Source organism: Ruditapes philippinarum, unplaced genomic scaffold, assembly GCF_026571515.1.
Source record: "Ruditapes philippinarum isolate M1 unplaced genomic scaffold, ASM2657151v2 ctg4167_1_1_1_1, whole genome shotgun sequence".
In the NCBI taxonomy this organism is placed as follows: Eukaryota; Metazoa; Mollusca; class Bivalvia; order Venerida; family Veneridae; genus Ruditapes; species Ruditapes philippinarum.
This window is the reverse complement of record NW_026854822.1, coordinates 15,853-33,353: the sequence shown is the minus strand read 5'-3', so window position 1 is coordinate 33,353 and position 17,501 is coordinate 15,853. Positions and strand designations below refer to the sequence as shown.

At 30.3% G+C, this 17,501-nt stretch overlaps 1 protein-coding gene across 1 annotated transcript; it reads right to left on the bottom strand.

Moving 5' to 3' along the window:
* Nucleotides 1-206: 206 nt before the first annotated feature.
* LOC132741178 (protein jagged-1a-like) lies at nucleotides 207-17,501 on the bottom strand. The gene is made up of 9 exons (XM_060729293.1): nucleotides 17,402-17,501; nucleotides 15,850-15,936; nucleotides 15,144-15,287; nucleotides 13,688-13,858; nucleotides 4,910-5,086; nucleotides 3,074-3,217; nucleotides 1,850-1,993; nucleotides 833-929; nucleotides 207-627 (listed from the first exon to the last, which is right to left on the bottom strand). Exons 1-8 carry the CDS (start codon nucleotides 17,409-17,411, stop codon nucleotides 856-858), a joined length of 951 nt encoding a protein of 316 aa, XP_060585276.1. The 5' UTR covers nucleotides 17,412-17,501; the 3' UTR covers nucleotides 207-627; nucleotides 833-855.

Genomic DNA, 17,501 nt, shown 5'->3' with positions numbered 1-17,501 from the left:
ATAAATCACCTGATATGATACAAGTAAAAAACAAAAGTAATTGCTTTCTTTAGAACGAACATTTGGGACCAACAATGAGAGGACAACATATTGTTTGCAGTACTTTTCTTATTCATTGTTTTTATATATATTTAACGTACAAATGTTCCCATTGTAGATATGTACTTTTTGAAAATAAATCTTTTGACATATAACCAAGACAAGTGTATATTTTAATGAAATTTATTTCTAATCTACAAACATCTACTGTGTAATAAGAAGGAGTAATTTATATCTTGTCAAATCTCATCATATCTCCTGTATTTTCATAAGTCACGTATGTTTTATAATCTTCATCAAACACAGGAAATCCTAGATTTAGACAAGCAAATTATACAGGTGTTGGGTTTATTTAAAGTTAATACATTTATATAGTCTGTACCATTAACAGAACAATCAAGTAACAAGTGACAAATTATTTTACTACCGCCTTTGTTTAAATTTCAAATTCAAATAGAATAGTATTCCAAATTACACACATTTCTAAAACAGTCTTCTTTTAAAAAATAAAAACAAAATAAAGACGAAGTTTGCATACAATATATGAAGATTCAAAAAGTCATCCCGGTGCTCAAACCATTCATAGACCTGAAGTGTTTAAGATGTAAAGTGTGTAACCTCTGGCAACAAAACTGCAATTATCGCAAAATAGTGAAATATCTCGTGTTTTGAAGTTTTTGTTCTTGTTAATGCATGATAATAAAAAGATACGAGAATGATACTAATTCAGCAAAGACACAATGCACTTTTTTACTTCAAACCTTAATGTTCATTTGTAATACTACATATTTACCTGCAAACTTCTGAATTGTAAATTTACATCATCGTCAACTTTATTGCCAGAATGAAAGGAAGTGCAAGCACGGTATATGCCAAAGTTGCTAATACACCTTTAAAATAAACAATGCTTAGAATAAATAAAACTGCAACAACAATAATTACAACAAAATCGCATTTTCCCTTTATCTTGTCTCACACATCCTACCTTTTACCAAATATAAATATTTTGGATCGATGCAATAGAATTTGTTTGGGTCCGTACTCTCGTTGCCTGAATGGATTTACCCTCATTAAGCCAAGAATACATGCAATAGAAATTTAGAAATGCAAGTATTTGTGAATACTCTTTTTTGTATTTTTTAAATTGTATAATAACAGTATAATACTAAATTATTAATTGAGTGCATTTCACAAGATAGTTTGTGAACAAGAAATGTCAAACGACACATATGCCACCCCCCCCTCCTTCGTGCTTGTACTATTAGTAATTTTGTTATATAAACATGCCAGAAATTGATACATTTAAGTATTCAGTTACGGAAAACGAATTTAATGCACATGTAACCATGATATTTGCCCTAGTCACCCCAAAATCAGTAACGGTCATTTCTTAAGATATGACCAATCAGTACATGAAATATAAAGACTTTGTGATGAATTGTTTTTAAGAAACCATTCTTACATTTAAGGCACCTATGGCCTTGATCTTTGAACTAGTGACCCCACGATAAATTGTATTTATCTATTACCAATCAGTATGTGTAATATGAAGACTTTGTGATAGTATTCAAGATAATAAGCGCTAACCATTTTGACATTTAAGGCCCATGTGACCTTGACTTTTTAGCAATGACATTTAAAAGAGTGACCCTTATGTAAATAGTACATGTATTTGCAAACTGATGTCAGCAGCGATTATTATGATTTTACCCATGCTCACATACATAACCAAAAAGATTCATGTACTTTTCAAATCTATGTATGCACCGTTTTTTTTCCCCAAACTACATGTACATATAACTCTACACACCTGTGTTTCCTGCGGGAGCACATTTGTCAGCAGTCATCTTGAACCCGTCAATGCATTTGCACTTTGTTGCTGCGAGGTCACACTCGGCATGGTCAATAGAGGCACATTGGGACCCATTTTCACTGCAAGCAACGCTAGCTACCTCTTAAAGTAGCAAAGCGTTTGATTTAAAATTAAAATTGTTATGTGATTTCATTTCTTTGAAGATAAAAGAAAATCAACTAGACTAATTGATACTCTACGATGTTACATTATTCAACTCTTTTGAAGACTTGGTATAGTCTTGATAAGTTCAATATCTCGTCAATATATGTAGTTGAAAACAAATGTCAGTAAGTTGAGCGATAAGCATATAATTGGCTGCATAATTATGTAACATGCACGGCCTAGCTGTTAAACTATAACAAATGAAATGATTGGAGCAATTCAAATTTAATGTTAGATATGTATTCTTATGTTATGGCCTCGTTGCCAGTTGAATGGTCACAAATGATTAAAAATTTGTTTGTTCAAACTTTTGAATTTAGTTAATTAAAAAAAGTTATTTTAATAACAGGAAAGTGCTTTGTTTTATTTTTGGATATAACTCAATGTGTACACCTTACTGTTTAAGAGATGCATTTCTTAGATATAACAAGATTCCAAGCAATAATTTATAATATTGATTTAACATTCCCAGACTGACTGACCGAAGCTTTGAGCTCTATTTTTACCCTATAAGAAGTAATATTTGATGATCGTTTATTGAAGGTGTTAAAATGAACCATCCAAGAATAATATAGGTTCGAGTTATTAAGAGGACGAACTATCCCGTTATTTTACAAATAGTAAACTATGTCCGTTTTTTTAAGTAATGGTTCTACATGAATTGTTAAATCTCATCAATTGTTAATTATGTATGGTGTACTTACTTATTAAAGATTAAACCATTCATTTGAACCCAATATAGCATATTTGTACCGGCAATATAGGAATAAACCCATTAAATTTAATAATTAAATCTAAGTAAAGGAGGACTATCGGCACAATTTTATCAAATAACTTATTTATAAAAACGTTTGGCCGACCAGAAATAAACAGGTGATTTAATATTTAATTTTAAAACATCAAACGTTGCGAATGGATAACATGTATAACTAATGTACGAGTTTGTCCTGATAATAAAGTTTAAATAAATTTGACAGAGAAGTTCAAAACAAATAATTGTTGTAATGTGTAACTCACTCATAACACATGTGCTTCCATCTGTACTGTCTTCGGCGTAGGTTGTCCCACATTTACACTTTAGACTTGGAGCGTCACATGCTGAATGAACAATTGAGGCACATTCATTTCCTCCGTCTGTACAGACAACTTCAGATACTCTTCCTAAAATTCACATATTTATCAATGTTTTAGTTCAAGTTTAACAGGGAAGACGACGGATTTGACATCGTGCCTATATTGCGTTGCAATAATATATATTATTTGCAATGACCTTCTTTGTCAGTCTCTATAGAAAGAGAGGTTACACACAAATTCGTGTAAAATAGAGGATATTGAATGGGTGTAAGTTTAAACCGGAACGAGTTAAGTAAAAGTATATTGTGGGAGCCCCTTAGTTATGAACCCACACGATAATTTTATTAATCACATACCTTAAAGGGTACTATGTTAAAGTTAAAATTTCTGTGTTTAAATTGAATTTTTATACAGGAATTCTTGCCTTAAGCCCTTTACGAAATTTTCTTGATAATGCAAGTGACGTCACATAATGAATTTCACCGCCGTGCAATAGCTGTTTTAACGGAATCATAAAAGATGTGAAGGGATACGATTAAATTGCATATTTTATACACAATAAATATCATTTTGTTGACTTATTATTATTCCTCGTTTAAAGAAAAATTGCAAGTCAATTCTGTGAAGTTGATTTTTCAAACTTGTCTGCATTTTCGCAGTACTTAAGAAACATAAAAATTATTATCAATTAAATGCTTCATTTTAAATTTAAAACAAATGTCTAAAACAATCTCATTAAATACTGAGCGAGCATAACCTTTGACACTGCACGCCACGAGTTGATTTCCATCATCATTACCAGAATTAGGCGATGTACACAAGTACGTAGATATATTTTGTTTTATCATAGGTTTATCATAGGTTAAGGTTAAAGTAACGGCGTAGATATAGTTTCTGAGATATATTCTTCCGAAAACATTGACCATCTAGTGATCCTAGGATACGTGTGAGAAAAAAATTATGACATGTTTTAAGAAATAAAGTAACCGAGACCTCCGGTGATATTCGACTTTGTTGCTTCCATCCATAGGTGAAACAATGCATTTAAATCTACCTTTGTCAAACCAGGTTAACTGGAAAAATGGTAAATCTCTTTAAAAAATAATTTGTCTTTCTTTCGTTAATGTTGTCCAAAATTGCGTGAACTCTTCAATCTAATGAACCTTTTTTTTCAGTTTCATTTTTTCTTCGAGCAAACAAGATTGTCCAATTGATTTCCAGATTATCAATATTTAATGTTAAGATAACTTATGATATAAACTGAATTGTGTTGTTTCTAGCAAAAACAATCCTTTAAAGGATTTCTCCTATGAAAGTCTAAATAGAGTCTTAAGAATAACAGATCATGCGCAAACAGAGTTTTCTAAAAAAAAAATCATTATCGACATATTTGCTCCAAAAAACGTACATTCACGTCTTTTGCAGTTTACATGATGAATATGGCTAATTCTACTTCATATCAACAAAACAATAAGTGAAGGCAAACCTAATAAAAAACATCATACGGACATGACTGTTTCTATTTTTTCTATTTAATGATCATTATCTGTACGTATCAGAGTGGTTCAACAACACGTAATTTTTATCAACTCCGCTTCAACAAATTTGACATATAAAATCTTTCGAAAAAGCGCACGTTAGTATGAATAATTATAAACAGGGGATCCTGTGTTATTGCAAATGTCAAAACTATCTTTCTTTGTTAAGCAAATTCGGTCAATTTATTTCTTTATACAACTAAGGTGTTAAAAGAATTAACATTTAAATGCATAAACGTACGTTTGCTTTGTTGGTTTGTGTTGAGGGTGTTAGTGGTCTGAACACATGTAGTTCCGTCAGTAGTATCTTCCTGGTAGCCAGTGTCACATTTACATTTCAGAGAAGTGCCACATGCAGAGTGTGTGATAGCAGTACACTCATGTCCTCCATTAGTACACACAATTTCAGATACTCTCTCTGAATCAAATTTCATCCAAGTTATGTTTTTTACCTCCGTGAACCACAATTATAATCATTGAATGTAGACTGATGTGGTTGCTCATATCACATACAAAAACTACGTATAAATATTTAGAGTTGATTTTTCTGATATAAAGACATGATTTTAAATTCTGGTATAAAATGCAAATTCAACCATGAAATTTTATGTTAGACATTCCATGAATGTTCATGTTTATCAAACAAATGACACATTTTAAATACGTAAATCAAATTTGACCTTGATCAACAAGACTATCTGCAATATTTTTTCTAAACATTGTCTGGTAAGGATCTTTTTTACGACAATAACATGTTTAATGTTAAAGTATCAAAATGAGTTGGTCAGTACATTACTATACGGTAGTTTTACCTTTTTTTTGCCTGAATCAAATACTGTAATTCAATATACTGTCTATATTTAACTCTATATTTACTAATCATTACCCAATATAAAAGATAAAACATGTTGTTGTAATGAATATTGATAAACGTTTTGGTGTAGTTGCATTAAAATCGTTGACCTATATTTGTAACCAATGTAATTGTTAGTTATAAAACGTTCATAAAAGTAAGGATGTACACCATTTGTTTAAAGACAAAATTTTAAGGACACAATATGTATCGTTTAGTTTAAACGTCTCTAAAATAATCTTTATGAATAACAATTGTAACGTTTAGTTTAAGCGTCTCTAAAATAGAATTGTCATAAAAATATTTATACAGCATTGAAAATCGTATTGCATCCTATGACACCTATTTCAAAGGGCAGAGATTTAAAAATTACTGCTTAATCACCATTCTGGTAGGAACATACTTTTCATACCTATTCCTCTAATGGTAACTACTCCGTAGAGACAAAATAATATATTAAACAAACTAAATGTTATTGTGTCGGATCATAAATAAGCAAACGATTTATTCAAAAGTCCTTTTAACAAATGCATGTTTTAATAAGGGAAACAATGAGTCTTACTTTTTTTTTATCTATTTTCCAATTTATATTGATGGCTCATGTTTTGATTACAACGATTCTTTTTCTAAACAGTTTTAAGTTAAGGTAATTATTAACAGTAAAAAGGAAGAAAATGCATAATGATTTGTTTCTATGATAATTTTTTGAAATGTAGATTGCTTGTCTGAAACCAAAAGCCCCATGTTATACAAGTCCCGTGCCCTAAATTATGCGATTCCAGCGAGCTTTTAATGATATACTGCGTTCTAAGGATGACGTCATTTTGCCGTAACGAATGAAGTTGTTAATTCATACGCTTCAAGAAGAAAAAAACGCAGATTGAAACTATTACTCCCGTCATTTCTTTATGAAATATAATAAACTATTTATAAAGTCAGAAAATTGAGAAAAATAAAATTAAATGTTCGACAAGGCTGCACATGACAGCCATTTTGTCTTATCTAAGCGTCGCATTGACGAGAACGTTAAGGTCATGCGCATTTTTCTATGCCAACAACTTAAGGTTATTCCAACCTTCTTAATAAAGCGTCAATATCTTTCGAAAACTTTTGTTTGACCTACAAGATACTATCATCTTATAAGATGTTTCTGCAGTATGTTTTCCGAACTGTTTATAAAAGCTTTGCTTTTTCTTTTGTGTCATCTAATGTCAACTAGATGCCTTATTTTGTCAGATTGTGGAGCTGATTTGTCGAAAGACTATCTGATATTTCGAAGCAGGAATGTTCTCAAATCGATTGTTGGCATTGATTTGTCAAATTATTGCTTTATTTGATCTAAATACTATGCTATTTTGTCAAAATACAGTGTTTAAATGCCTACATATTGTCTTATTTTGTCAAACAGAAGTAGTAATTAGCCAAAGTAGACTATTGAATTGTCTTATTATGTCAATTATTAGAATAATCTTGCCACAATAGGGGGGTGATGACTGGACTTAATCATGCCTTATTATGGTACGCTGCATAATGTCATGCCAAATGCGGTATGACTTGTTCAAAGAGTGTTAAAACCGAGTCTGCAATTCTTATGTAATTTTGTTGTAATTAATGCTTTCGGGGGATCACTTTGTTTCTAGATTTTTATGAAATCAAATAACCGCGCTATCTTGTCGAAATATGGTAGATATTTGTCTAAACTATTTCGTATAATTCAAAAGAGAATCGGTATCTCGTCAAAGTCTGGTGTTTTCTTGTAAAAAAAACAATCCTTTTATGTGTAACAATTGTGTTATTTTGTCCAAATAGTTCTTACTTGAAAAACGCTGTCTGTCCCGTTTTCTACTTAAAAGCGGTGTTAACTTGTCCAAATCATACCTGAGGTCGTTTATCTACCGTGTTATTTTTGTAACCTCGGTTTTGACTTGAGAATACAGTCTTTTGTTTGTGCAATACTTGTGGTATATTGTCGAAACTATCAGGTCTGTTTTAAGGTACTAGACTGAGGCATGGTCGAATGTCACAAAAAGTGAATTTTCAAGAAACATAATTTTTTTGTTACCTGCGTGTTAGAGAAACTTACACATAATCATTGATGCACTGATATTGACCTATGGCTTGAAATTCGTAATATAAAATATATATTTTCTCCAATCTCATGTGAAAGCGTTTAAAGGCTTTCGGTTTGCAAATATGTACGTTCGGTCTAAAAACAATGGTCACGTAATGAGTCTTGAACTGATTAAAAGCGGATCATATTTCAAAAGTGACTAAGTACTATGTCTTAGTTTATTCAACACATATTCAAAAAAAGAAGACAATAGTACTTTTGTATAAAAAACAATACCTTGAGTTCTGTAAGCATCTAAAATCACACACGCGCACACGCACGCACACACGCATGCGCGCACACACACACACACGCGCACACACACACACACACACAATGACATTACAAAGAAAACGATATCGTGTTTTCTACAACACGGATTAAAGCGCTGAAAGCACTGGTAGTGACGGCCTAAACACAAGAGACAAATAAAGAATCAGGCCACACAAGGGTTTTAAGTTATAAAATTTAGTAGAAATAATTTTCATGTGTGCATATCTGCAGTTATAAAATTTTAATTTCACAAGGAAGTTTTAATGTCCTATGCTAGATCGCTCTGAATTTTAATATTAACATTGTGATGCACACACATGCATATTTAACCGCATTAAATGTATATTCAACATTAAGCAGATCATAACGTTGTTGGTCTAGACATTCAAAACTATAGGTCATTATTACCTGTTTCAGGCAACTAGCAAATGGTTTACATTATCATGTAAAGCGGAAAGGAGTAACAATCTTGGTCTTATATTTTTGTTGTTATTATTATTATTATTATTATTGATTGTTCAAATTATGTAAGTCTTATATGAATTAGTAGATATAATAGAAATGAGATTGAGAGCGGAACAAGAAAAGAAAAGGACGAGAATAAAGACCATCAAAGCAAAAGCAATGTTCACAGGACGCAGCCCCGACACACACAAGCTACCATAGTACATAGTACACCCCTAATGGGCACTATAAGGAATTGAAAATTTGACAACATAGGACAGTTATATGTCTTAAATGTCACCTGTATGCAAAATTTAAGCAAAATTTACCGTGTGGTTTATGAGTTATGGACATTTTTATGAACTAAAACTTTGCCATTAGAAGGGATTTATTCAGAAATGAGGAAACTCTAAATAATCTATAATATCATCTTTATGAAAAATGTTTTCCTTTTGCTCATTGTTAAGAAATAAATAATGACATTTAGTTAACAAATTAAACAAGCAAAATGATTGTTTTTATACGAAATGTTTTTATTATGTTTAAAAATGTAACCCTACCCCACCCACTTTTAACACTAATTTGACCATTTCCCTATGTAAAAAGCCTTATTTAAAATATCCCTAAAATTTTCCAAAATGAGAGGCTATTTTCAAAGTTTGCCTAAATTTTCTTTATTGTATATTGGTTGGTCTTGCAAAATATAAAATACTTTTACCGTTTAGTTTTTATTTTATTAAACTTTGAAAATATCTGGTATCATATTTGCTATTAAATTTGGCATTATTTAGTAAATAAATACATACAATAATTATATAATTAAAATAAAACACTTTTTTCTTCCATAGGGGGTCTGAGAGATTAATAAAAAATGTTAAAAAGAAAAAAAAGAAAGAAAAAAAAATGCCCCTTCTGGGGTTTGAACCCACACCCCCTCGGTTTCAATACACTTTACAGTGCTTTAAGCCTATTTGAATACTCTTCAAAGTGGAGACAGTGTATTAGGGGTGTACTACCTTAACTCAGAAGAGGATTCTAGCAAACAAAAAATAGAACAAAAAGAAAAAAGAACACTTTAATTCTAAGATCTGGGTTATTATCGTCGCTAATGAAATAAACTTCAAACTGTCTATATGGTTGTCTTTCTTTATAAGCAAACATTCTTATAAGTTAAACGAATAAACACTTTTTAAATAAAAATTGTCCAAGTTAAGATTCATCTCCCGGTTATGAAAGCTATGTTTATATACTTATACACTAGGATTCAAGATATGCAATGAATAAACAATAATTTGGTGCATTTGTTTACATATATAAGCTGAGAAGAAAGTCATGCCTTTCCTATTTTATAGCTCTGAAATCTTAATAATTATCATTTTGATACACACACTTTAATATTTATCTGCCTTAAATGTATATTTAACATTAAGCAAATTATAACGTTTTGATCTAGACATTCAAAACTATAGGTCATTACACCTGTTTTCGGCAACTAGTAAATGGTATATATTATCAAGAAGGTCGGAAAAGTGTAACAATCTGGGTCTAATTTTTTTCCATTATTATTATTATTGATTGTTTAAATTCTGCGAGTCATGGGTGCGCTAAAAGATAAAGTAGAAACGAGATTGAGAGCGGAACAGATGTAGACAAGACACAGCGAACGACACTTATGCTCCCCTTTCTTAACCATCAAATATGACAATTATGAATACATTGACCTTTAAACTAGTGACCCAATTATGACTAATATGTGTGTGAAATAATTAATCATTTTTACCATAAAAACTATTGAGTTCTTATAGAATCATAAACGATTAATAACTCTTTTTATACGTACTAGATAGAGGCAAGGACTTTTTTTTGTGTGATAACATTAAAATGCATTGTGCTTGTTATAGTAGAAATATCTCTTTTGCATAATTTTGCTCCTCATCTAATTCTTCTAACTATCGAAATTGAAACTTTTCAATATACATTGAAACAAACTTATTATAATTTTTTACACACAAGTAAACATATATTTTTACTTTTGATTGAATATAATTATAAATAAACTAACAATATTTTAAAAATTTCAAAGACAATACATGTATATTTATCTCGGATTTACGTCGAGTACAATTCCATTTTTGAGGGCGTATTATCTAACAATTCATCAAATTTGCTTCCCTTTAAAAAGTTTTATAATTGACCTTTTCGAAAACCTAGCTAAACACCGTTTTCCGGTACTTTTCGGATTTAGCTCTAGGGAATTGCACCAAATGAATTACATAACACAGTTACATGATATTTCTATTTTTCTGTCATTGTTTTACCGATTAAGGTGAAAAAAGATGTGTTTGAAATTAATCAATATTCCTTTGATATCTATTGCAAATTTTTCAAAAAATAAATTCTTTATAATGAAATCAATAAAATTAAAACAGACGTAGTGGAATCTTCCATAATAAAAAAAGTTATTTTCTGCGTAAACTTGAGTATTTACTTTATTTTTTGTATGGAATTATTCATACAATGATATTTAATTATTTTCATATAAAGAAATAACTGTTGTTGTTTTTTTTTTCAATTTAATTTAAAAAAGGCCGAAAACATCGAGTTCGCTATAATTACATTCCATAAGGTGAATTCCCCAGAGCTATGTACAGAAAGTACCGGAAAACGGCATTTATCTAGGTTCTCGAATTCATGATTTTTTTTTTCGTCGTTATATTCAAGTTATTTTAACACGATATGTTAGAGTGTTTAGAAACATAAACAGACGATGTGTCTGTATACTCCGCTGCCCAAAATAAATATCCGTTGAGTATTTTTAGTCATATGAAGTGTGGGTAACTTACGTGCGTGTCTGTGAAAACGAACAATTTCATTTCATTTCTTCACCAAAAGCTCATGTGAAAAATGCATTTTCCAGCGTAGTTGTTTTTAAAGGCTTGAATATAATGTAAAGTATTGTGTTTATTTATTGCAATATTGTGATTTGTGAAGCAATTTGTTTACATTTATTTTGGACACCGAGTTGCCTTCCAGACCTTAGTAGAGCTAATTTAACACCAAACCATGACCAAATAAAAATAAACTTTGAGTACAATATAGTACAATTAGGCAAGTCATCACTACGTTTCTACAAGACAATATTACTGTTTGACATAATAAGACGATTCTATAAAAGTTGAATGTGCATTTGGACTGAATAGCCTGACAGTTTGACATAATCTAAGTAGGTAAACTTAGTATTTGGACAAAATAGCAAAGAGAACAAGGCACTGTTGTTAACACATAACAATACCAAATTTCGACATATTTCCAGCAATGCTGTTTGACATAATAAAATAACGTTTACATAAAAAGCAATTACTTATGATTACCCCTTACTTTTTGTCTAAGGTTAATTCCCCATAGGCCACTGGGATTACTTACACTATAAGTGCAAGTGTACCATGTGACTAAACAACTTGTACTGTTACAGGACAACTTTATTTTAAACAGTATAAAATCTGGTCATGTGGTCTATTTCCTAAAGAAAATTTAAAACAAATGACCGCCTTTTTTCTCGATTAAGCCTCAGTTTGACTTAGTTGACACTTTGTTTTCAAATCACCACAGTTATTGTTCAGGGTAGTAAAATAAATAACATATGGATTTGTGAGTAACAATAAAAATATTAACCCTCGTAAAAATACTGTTAACCTCGGCTAGCGCCTAGTGTAACAGTATTTTCCTTGGTATGATGTTTTAAATGTTACCCACAAACCCATGTATTATGTATGTATTGGCCAGTCAACACTAGTATTTCACATAATAAATTATATTTTTTTAGACAAGATATCACGAATTTTGGCACAATAAGACAGATTAACACCAATTCATAAAAAGCAACATAACAGTAAAACAAGACAATATTCAGACAAGTCATAAAAAGGTTGAACAAGATATCACCACATGTCGACATAATAAGAGTTTGACAAAACGACTGTCTTTAGGCAAGAGCGGCAACTGCCGAATTTCAATATAATGACACGGCAGTCAGACAAAATATGACAGTGTTTAGACAAGTCAATAACACATTTGGACATGACAAATGACAGAATTACTTATACCACCAGTGTTTAATAAAACTAGGCGCACATTTAACAAGATGACGCCAAGGTTTGCCAAATTTAGAAGTGTTTAGACAATTCAACACCCCATTTAAACAAGACTGAGTTTAAAAATGTTGAAATCTTAATTAAAAAAGATGGCGTACATGATAGACATATTAAGACTTCCATAAGGCAAGTAAACGTTGGATTTGGACATATTAGCATGATGATTTGAAGCAATAAGCACCACGTTTTGACAACATAAAATGAGTATTTGACCTAATGACACTATGCACAAATTTAAAAAGTTTGGACGACAACACTACTGTTACACTAAATAAGACGCTTTCTAGGGATAATTATACAAATGTAACATTGCGAAGCTATGGCGTTCTAAAGTCTTTTGTGTATTTAATTACTTCAACATGCGTCATGTTATGAGCTGCGCCGATGTACCGTTTCCGTGGTTACTTCAGGCGGCATAAGACGGTACTAGGTGTCATTTACTCAATATTCTTTTTCAATTTAATAGATGAAATATCAAATGCTACGTTTGTTTTATGAAAACAGCATGCGTGGGTTTTATGTAATCTCCCTCGTAAAATGTCTGAAATAAATTTCTTATGCAATCGTTTATAGTGTTAATCTTAGTCCTTTTGTATATAAGCTTATAACTGCAATATAAGTAAATCGACAAGTGCATTATCAAATTGAAAGCCTCAAAGTCATACCTGCAATTTAAAGAAAAACGGTTATTTATGTCAGGAACTTTTGACACTGGTTGTAACGAAACCTTTTGATAATTGTAAGAAGTCATGATTCTCAATTTATAGTTTTTAATTTTTCTTAAAGCAAGTGAAATTATGCTTCAATTTTTGTAACACCAGTATCGTAATTAAATTGTTTGTGACACGTTTAAATAGTTCTTTCATAAAATGTCATACTCAAATTATAGCCTTAGGAGTTTTATATGATTTATGAAAATACACATAAATAAAGGACAATATTCCAAATTCGGCATGTTACAAATTTTATCATTGCTCAAAACTGTTTGACAAAGTATAATTATTTGTTTATTAGAACAAAAGTGTTAACTGTTGAACATGCCTTTTGAGATACTTATAAAAAAGATACTCTAGCAGCCATCTGTTGCATAGAAAAAAAGAAAATGCTCGAGGCAACTCGATTTTTTGTTTTGATAAACAAGTCTTAAGCAAAGAAAATATGTTGAAGTTTGTTATGCTTTTTACTAACGTTTGCTTTGTAGATTGTGACTGTTAGCGCCTTGAACACATGTACTTCCGTCAGTAGTATCTTCACCAAAGCCGGTGTCACATTTACATTTCAGAGAAGTGCCACATACAGAGTGTTGGACAGGAGTACACTCACTTCCTCCTTTGGTACACACTACTTCGGATACTTTCTCTGAATCAAAATTGAAAAGCACTTTGTCTTTTATCCGTACAATAGGTAGATATGAGATAATTATACTACGTATAAATATTTGATTATGTTTATTACTCTTCTGTAACTAAATGATGTAAAATTATGACTAATAAAAACACAGCCAAAACCACTGCGAAGTTTTATAAATTTGTATTGTTTTGACATTCGATGAATGTTTTATGTGAATCAAATCAAAGACGAAGGATTTCAATGATGTAAAACAAATAAAACTAACTGCAAAATAACCATTTTTCTAAACATTATCTTATATGAGAATATATTAATAAGACAATGACACGTTTAATGCATCAAAATGAGTTTGTACTACTTAACCGTATGGGAAATTAACTGTCTGGAGCAAATATTTTAAATCACCACACTGTTCATGTTAATTAACCATTACCCAATATAAAATATAGTACATTATGAAGCATCGAATATTAATCGAACAACTTCTTTTTTCGGCAAAGTTGTATTAAAATTATTTAGGCCTAGATGTACAGCCATTGGGGATATATATTAATTATGAGACGTTTAGTCTAAACTGTTTAAAAAATAAGTTGTCATAAAACTACTTACACAACTTTAAATCATATTTCAAACAGGTAATATATTTCAAATGGCAGAGATATATACTTGTGGAATAAAGATACAATGTGTTTTCAAATCACCACCCTAGATTGTATATACTATACATACCTATCCCTCGCCAGTATTATTTCTAACAGGAGAATTAGAAGAATATACTAGTAATAATGTTTGATCATAAATAAACAATAAATTAACAAACTTTATATTCAAATGACATTGTTAGTATAACATGCTTTCATAAGGAAAACAAGTTGTCTCATAAATCTGAATTTTTGTTTTTATCTGATTGTAAGTTGATGGCCTTTGTTTTGATCACGAAGATTCCTTTTCAAGAACAAGACCTCTTTAAAGTGTTAAGTTAAGGTAATAAAGGACAGAGAAAATTGTAGAAAATGTAAAGTATTTTCAATATTGTTTTGAAATAAAGACTAATTTGGGTCTAGCATGTTTTTCTATAATAACTGTTGTTTTTTTTTGGCAGTCTATTTGCTGTGGTGTTGAAAATATGCAAAATTACGACTCAATGAGTGCAAACCAAAAATGTATTATTAATATATGCGAACTATCAACAATTATGTCACACATGAATTACGCTGTTTTCCAAAACTCTCTCTCTCTCTCTCTCCGGATACCGACAAACCCTATGTCCTTTTGTCCTTTGTTTTCTACTTACTTTTTATGCATGTGCTCCCATCTGTATTGTCTTCCTTAAATCCAGTATTACACTGACATTTCAAGCTTGTGGTGTTACATGTTGAATGTGTGAGAGTATTACACTCAGACCCTCCGTCAGTACACACCTTTGCAGATACTTTGTCTGTATCAAAATTCAATGTATCTTTTTTCTATTTTAATGAACACTGCAGCCGTAAATTAATTTTAATTAAATAAAAAAGACAAAATTTAAATTCTCATCCAGTTCCTTATTTTTTCCATAATAGATTTACATACATCAAAATTAAAATAAAACTTTACCTATGTTGTGCAGATGAGTTTTTACTGCCTGCTCATTAATATCAATTTAAGTAGCAGTGACGACTACGAACAAGCTTATTAGCGTGTCAAAATTAGATCGGTCGGAATAAAACAGAAGATAGATTTCTTAATTTAATTTTTGTGTATTGCCCCATCAAGAAATATATTGATTACACATGTTTAAAAATCCAAATAAAAATAAATAAAACAAGTATTTTAAGATAAGAAAACAAATTGAAAAAAAAAACGATTTTAACAATTTCATTTCTTCTGTGCGAGAGAAAATGAAAACCATTGACGATTGTTTTCATTACAAATAGTTCGATTTTTCTATTTTACTATTTAAAACTATACATTATAGACACGATAAATTTAGACTTTACATTTAATTTCAAAAGCGTTACCTGCTCTGCAAATGCGACCTTTTAGTACAAGAAATGTTAGTATCACCAATAATCCAAGTCTGTATATGCAACTCATGGTTTCGGTTTCTGAAGACAATATGTGCAATTATCACAAACTGTAGGAACAGTGTTTGAATGTTTAAAAAATGTAATCCGGGTTGGATTAATGGAAATCGGTTTAAATATGAACTACATAACTTTTATTTTCTTAACATATAATTTGATTAAAGTGTTTTATTTTTTAATTGACATCAAACGGAAAAAAGTCTTATACATTATCTATATATAAATTTGAACATTTAATATGATAATTGGATAACACTTTGCTTGTTCAACAGAACACACGTACATATTTTGATAGAAAATTAAACATTAGATTAACAATTAAGTCCTGTAGCTATTTCCACAGTTTTACTTGCAAAGTTTGATAAAATAAATGAGATGAACCTTGACGTTATGATAACCTATTACGAATGAAATTCCGAACGAAGTAAAAAGTAAAGGAATGAAAAACTCAATTGACTCTATTGACCTTTATTCCCATATGAACACTCTGATACATAAATTTATGTATTATAAAGATTCATCATATGTATCTAAAATGAGTCAACTTAAACTAATAGCCTTAGATTCTCCAGTTTCACTGTGTTCGATTATATCTTTATTTTTTTAAATCTTATAGACACGCACAGTGATATTGTTAAACTGTTTTTAAATACCAGCGGAAAAGAAATTAATAAATAGATTAATAATTTATCTATGACATCATTACTGTTAAAAACACGCTTATGCAAACGTGAAAACAACTGTTAAATCGCAAACAACAAATGCCTTCGTTGAACCACAAAGATTGGAAACTATTTCATCTTGGTAAAATTATATCTTTATTTTTACCTAGATAGAATTAATAAAAGTGTTCAAACGTATTTTTCCTGAACCTTTTAATAGAAACCTACCTATTAAAAAATCAGAAATAATTGTTAAATGCAAAACAGCATTTAAAAATAACTCTTAAATAATTAAAACATATACGAGTATATATATATATATAAAGAGTTGCTTTTCTTATGTTAAATTGCAAATATACAAACAGAGGAGCCTAGGTAGAAGTGAAAGCAACCAACCGCCAAACGAAATCTATATTGCCGATGTCACTTACATTTTCATACACTTAAAAGATAAACTTTAAATTAATTATCTTCCTTGTTTAATTTATCTATCAATTGTATACCTAATGAACTATTTAATACGTAACGTTTTTTAAAGGCACAATAAAAGCACTTAACAAATATCTACAACTGAAACAAAAACAACATTAAATTTTGAATATTTAAAGTAAAATTGTTAGTTCAAAACTAATCGTAAATGTAATATACTGTATCTTATTTCTTTCTTCGTTTCATTTTTTCTTGTTTACTTGGTTACAACGTTGCACACATAGTATTATTTTACCCGTTATTTCTTAATCAAAATACACACGTATATTTCATGATACCCCTAACTTTAAGTAAATCAATTATTACAATTCATAAAAACAAAACTGTAAACTTACGTTTTTTCATGCAAGGTTCACGGCAAGTAACTATGCCCAATTGTACAGAAAAACTCCCTTTTATAGTGTTTCTAATGGCTTCTAATAGCAACACGAATAA

Bases quoted from the DNA above. Each gene is read 5' to 3' on its own strand.
- LOC132741178 (XM_060729293.1), bottom strand. The intron at 5,087-13,687 runs GTTAGTAAAAAG...AATTTGATTCAG, and splicing joins TCACAATCTACAAAGCAAAC to AGAGAGTATCTGAAATTGTG. The intron at 1,994-3,073 runs GTGAGTTACACA...TGCTACTTTAAG, and splicing joins TGGAAGCACATGTGTTATGA to AGGTAGCTAGCGTTGCTTGC.